The 5,896-nt window shown below is 28.2% G+C and overlaps 1 protein-coding gene across 1 annotated transcript; it reads right to left on the reverse strand.

Annotated features, from left to right (window-relative positions):
• Window positions 1-594: 594 nt before the first annotated feature.
• LOC101493578 (thiohydroximate-O-sulfate sulfur/sulfate-lyase (nitrile-forming) NSP5) lies at window positions 595-3,385 on the reverse strand. Its single transcript, XM_004488752.4, has 2 exons — window positions 3,231-3,385; window positions 595-1,706 (listed from the first exon to the last, which is right to left on the reverse strand). The coding sequence occupies exons 1-2, from the start codon at window positions 3,258-3,260 to the stop codon at window positions 759-761; spliced, it is 978 nt and encodes a 325-aa protein (XP_004488809.1). The 5' UTR covers window positions 3,261-3,385; the 3' UTR covers window positions 595-758.
• Window positions 3,386-5,896: the final 2,511 nt, after the last annotated feature.

The following is a 5,896-nucleotide window of genomic DNA, read 5'->3' on the forward strand; positions in this document are numbered from 1 at the left end:
ACCTAGGAAGGATCATGGAGATTTTAACTTATATTGTAATACTTTTTTTATTCACACATTTTAATACTTATCAATTACAAGTACTGTATAATTTAAATCACTTATTTTCTTTTAGAATAAAATAACCATATATATTTCTTTATATTATCTTATCAAAAAATAAATTCCTCAAAAACTTATTCATAAAAAACTTAGGCATAGTACAAAAAGTACAAATAGATGGTCAGATCATTTTTCTTTTTTACTAAGTAGTCTAGTGACTTGCAGAATCGCAGTTCCAACATGAGTCTTTGTAACTATCAATTAAGTTGCATCTATGGGATAGAATAAAGCATTTGTCTCCTAACTAAATTTGGGCATTTACACTCACATGACTACAGCTCAAATTCCCATAATTACAGATAAATTTTGCAAAGTGTAAGTAAAAACTATAAAAAGGTAATATGTGTAAAGAATTTCAGGGGAAAAAAATCTTAATACTCTTCAACATGTTTGCTGAAACAGATTAAACAAAAAAAACAAAGCTTTCAAACCAGCCAACATGAAATTAGAAAGCCCAATTCAAGAGACAAAAATAACTAAGCCACTAAATCATCCATTCAACAATCGTCACACATCTGTTGCCATTTTATTCCAACACACAAGGACATTCACAAACATAAACAAACCTAAGTTCACATGCAATATTGTCCTCTTATCACAACTACATACACCTACAATTCATCACACATTATGCAACAACTAACTTTATGCAACAACTAACTTTGAGCAAGAGCAAGGAAGAAAATGTCATCAAGCCTGTCATTACTAGGAGAGTTGCCACCATATACCAATAATCCTGCTTGGCCGCCTCGACTAGCACTAGCGAATGCGCACCACCCACGGGGCCCTGGATGGCCACCTGATTCTACTTTATCGTCCAACCTTGTCCATGATAATGTTTCAGTGTCTAACGCATAAACTTCACCGGAAAATTGACCAGCACCCATGTGACCTTGATCACTTGGGTCAATTTCCCCACCATATACAATTATGTGTTTCCCAATCAAACAAGTGGAAAACACACTGCGGGCCGTTGGTTTCTGCCCACTTGTTTCCACTTGGGCCCATGTCTTATGGGCCAGATCAAAGCGATGTACGTCATCCGTTTCCATTCCAGCGAAACCATACACAACCCATATTTTTCCTTGAGCCACTATTAAGCCCGGCCCACCTCTTCCCTTACAATTGTCACCAGGAGAAGGAAATTCAACCCACTTGCCATCAACAACATCAAAGGCCCATAAATCATTGAGCCTTCCGGCGACTCCACAACCACCAAAAATATACACACGTCGGTCATCAGCGGTCGTGGAGTGGTAGCTCCGGTGAGGAGGCCCAATATCTCCACTTGAAATCAAGGCCCAATTGTTGGTCTTAGTGTCAAAAGAATAGAGTTCATTGAGTTCTTTGTGTTCAACATCTCTTCCACCAAATACATAGATTGTTTCTCCAACTGCAGCCATTGTGACACCGACACGTGGCGGCGGGGTATTACCAGATACATCAGCAATAGACCATGTCAAAGTATCTAGGTCGTACACGTGCAATTTGTTATCGACAGGGACACGTGGCACAAACTCACCCCCAAATGCATAAACCTTATGTCCTACTACGGCAATAGCATGTGAACTTCTTGCTCCTTGTGAGGTTCCTCTTTGATCAAGCTGACACAAGAGTTAAAAAAAATGAAAATTCCATTTTAACAATTTTAGGGGAATATCATGTATTTTTAGCATAAAAAATCATGTCAATCTTTCAAATGATAAAAATTATCAATATTCTAATTATTTTAAAAAACTAAACATATATTAATATTTATGATTTCTAGGGGCTATAAGTATTTCAAGAGTATGAAGATGACATACATCATTTTCAACTTAATAAATGATCTCAAAATTAAATTTCGAGTAAATAAGTATTTTAATTGTAAGAGTCCTTTAATTTAATCTCTCAATTTTTAAAATAGTAAATTAACCTCTTAAATTTAAGAGTATCACTCTATTTAGCCTTCCATCAAAATATTTATTTAGTAAACATTCATCAAAATCAATAAAAAAAACATACATATTAACTTAAATTACTATATCAAAACAAGCATAAAACTTTTAAAAATTGTGGTTCAAAATTTGAAAAGATTACAAAATTGATTGATATTTTAAAATTTAAGAAACTAAATTACTAGTTTACAAATTTAGGAGACTAAGTCGACCAATCCTTACAAATTCAAGAACTAACATGCATATTTAGTCATAAATATGAGTTTTAAATTTTTAAGGGATTAGTTTCTTCAACTATTGTGAGAGTGGGAAAGTGTCACATGTGATTTACAAAATTGTTACAAATTTCCACCAACGTCTTCACCTTTAAATAGAGGCGAGAATATCCTCGATGATCTTATGATTGAGACAGTGGTTTGATTGGTGTTAATTTAACAAATACAAGATAAACAAATACAACTTAAATTTTGAGGGACTAATATTTGTTTTCCTTATTTCTTTTCAAACTATAGTCAATTGGGTCCCGCCTCACTCTCAATTGTGAAGACTAGTCATACCATAAGTTTCTACTTGCAAATAGAACATTAACTGTGGTTAAAGTTTTGAATAATTTTTCAATCATTAATTAATCATAGACTATATGTGATATTTCCTCACCCTAAAAGATGTTCGAATATGCAACTCTAAAGTCAAATATAAGCAAAAAAATAATCATATTTAGTAACCCAAAACATAAGCAAAATTTAACTAACTTCACTCTATTCAATGTTATTTTTCTCAAAATATTCTTCAATCAAACAAGTCCTTATACAAAATTAAATGAAAAGAATAAATAGGTTTTTTTTCCACACAAAAAAAATAATAATAATTTAGAAAATGTAATTAGTATTTTGATTCCATCTAGAAAAATAAACAAAGGTACCCACTCAGTGGTGTATCACTATCAACAGCGCACGAAAGAATCCCTAAACTAAACCCCCAATTTTTCACTTCACAAACATTTTTCGTCCTTTAGTAACAAAATTCCATCATATATAAATCATATGATTGAATAAGCTAAACCGAACAGAAAATTGGAAAGAAAGAATAAAAATAAATTTGAAGAGTGGATGTGAAAGAGAGAGAGTTCAAAAAGCGAGAATATTTATAAAATTCACAATAATAATTAAAAAAGGAAGGGAAAGAAGGAACCTTGACCCAATTGCTGTGAAGTACCGCCATTACTGGAAAGCGAGATTGGTATCGCTCTCGTTCAATGTGTGTTGTTGTTTGCGTTTTCCCCTAATATATATAAACGTAATTGCTTTGTTTATTTCACCAGTAAAACACTTTTACGTAGGAAACACGAACAAAAGGAAATAGATATAATAAATATTCGTGACGTTATTTCCATCTTTCTTTATTTGTAAAATGTTTATATTTAAATCATAAGTAATAAAAATATCTTATTTTGTCACCGTAAAATTGATTACACTTATTTGTGTATGTCCATTCAATTTTTTTTTTCTTTTTTTTTTAAATCATTTTCTCTTTTAATTTAAGGATTTTCGGAAAAATATTTAGGTATATTCTTCGTTCTTTTATTTTTTGAAACTACAAATAATATTAATAATTAATATGATTAATATTTTAAATAACACACACAAAATTTAAATGTATTGGTTTTTAATTTGAGAATGTTTCGTCAAAAAAATAATAAACATCTTTGCGGTGGATTTAACACATGCTATCGATTTATTTCTCTTAATTTTTATTTGAACCTTAAAGCATGCACTCACTCTGGTGAGTTCTTGGAATCCAACTCACACAAAATGAAAATTCAATAAAATAAATAAATAAGTAATGATAGTAGAGTGGTCCCCAATTTACTATTATATGACTTGATTTCTCACCCTTTAAAAAATGTTGTTCAGATGTAGCTTGAGATTAGCCTATATTAAAAATATGATGCTTGAATTTTTTATTTTATTTGTAACAAAGTTCATTGTTATGATTTGGTTTAAAGTCTGATTTATTTCACTATTATTTTATCAAAATCAACATCATACTTACAAGTATATTTTTGTAAATAGACAAAAAAAAAAAGTTAACTCGGTAATGATTTTAAATTTTATTTCAATATTTAGCATAAATTTTTAGAGTATATTATATTTAAATTTTATTTTATAATAATCCATTTAAACATGTTAAATATCGATATAGATCATTATGTTTAAAAAGTCTTGATCTATTTTCACCTCAACTTAGATGTTGTAAAAAAAGTTATTTGGTGATAATAATTGAGTTTAAAACTAACTTATAACTAATTAATCAATGATAAGAGAAAATGTTATCAAATACCACTTATCTAATATCTACTCAAAAACTAAAACATATTTATTAGACTTTGAATTTGAAAAATATTAAAAAAAACAAATATCAAAAATATTGACTAAAAAGAATTTAAAAAAGAGAAAATACATTGACTGAAAATAATAAGAAATGTCAAAAATTCATAAGTTATAGAAATATGAAATGTAAAAATACATCCGTTGAAAAATATAGATTTTATATTTAATCATCTATTATTTTTTTTATAGAAGCTAAAATGTCCATTAAACTTTTTTAAAAGGAATAATATCAGGAATATTTTTATAAAGTAATACTTATTTACTTAAAATAAAAAATAATTGTGATGCAATCTTGCTATTTTAACTTTAATTTTTTTTTAAGATATGTCTTTGATCTTTCTATTGTTCTTCTAAATTCTTCATCCAAAATATTTTGTTTTTAGTTGTATATGTTAAATCTTTTCACCACCATTTTGTTTTATTGGTTTGAATCATGGAGTTCTTCGATCACGATCGCGTTTTGCTTCTTGTCTACATGGTGGTTGATCCAAAATTCGAACAATTGAAGGTTTGTGGTTCTTTTTGTTTTTTTACTTCCGTGATCATAAGAAATTAATGCTGAATCATGCCTTGATGATGTAAGGCCACAAGTTGAATTTTTACGACTATTTTAAATAAGTGCCACAAGTTCACAGTCCACTAATTGTTTTTTGGTTTATAAAATAGCTTAAATTTTAAGATTCTGGTTCAGGTGTTATTCGATTTCAATTATGATTCTTACTTAATATTAAAATTGTTTTCTCCGTAGGAAGATTTGTGAATTTATGCTTCAATAGGAAGGCCTAGATCATGCCTTGTTGTCAGAGAGAGAGAGAGATGGGGTCTTCTTAAATTTTTATTATTTTTTAATGTTTAACATGTTATTACAAATTTTTTGCTTTATATTTTTTCATATGATATTTTACAATAAATTTTTTTTACTCTATATTATATTTTAAGTTTAATTTCAATTCTAACATCTTATTTTTACAGATTCACGAAATTAATTATCTTATTTTAAAAGTCGACAACTTTGGTCTCTTACTCGGATTTTTAAATTAAAAATTAACGAATTTATATATTTTTAATGACATGACATATAATTATATGATATAAAATCATCTAGATGCATTAATTATTCATATATTATTAATTAAATTAAACATATGAAAAAATTTCAAAATTGAAATATAAATTTTTACGACGTTTTATTTCAATTTCATAGGTCTTAATCAGGTTTTTTTTTTTTGGAATAATCTCTTTTAAAAAATATTACCTAAATACTCCATTTTGAAAACTATTAACCAAAACACCTTTTTTTTTAAGTTACAAGTCGCCATTTACAAAGGCGACTTCATTAGAGAAGTTCGTGTTTACAATGACGACTTCCTTAAACAATTTTAAAAAAAAAAAAATCAATTTTTTTCAAATTAACAAAAATTATATATATATATATATATATATATATATATATATATATATATAAAA

The sequence above is a fragment of the Cicer arietinum genome, chromosome 1 (assembly GCF_000331145.2).
Source record: "Cicer arietinum cultivar CDC Frontier isolate Library 1 chromosome 1, Cicar.CDCFrontier_v2.0, whole genome shotgun sequence".
NCBI classification, from domain to species: Eukaryota; Viridiplantae; Streptophyta; class Magnoliopsida; order Fabales; family Fabaceae; genus Cicer; species Cicer arietinum.

Excerpts from the sequence above, each read along its gene's own strand:
- LOC101493578 (XM_004488752.4), bottom strand. The coding sequence starts at position 3,260 with ATGGCGGTACTTCACAGCAATTGGGTCAAG. Across the intron at positions 1,707-3,230 it reads TTCACAGCAATTGGGTCAAG|CTTGATCAAAGAGGAACCTC; the intron begins GTTCCTTCTTTC and ends CTCTTGTGTCAG.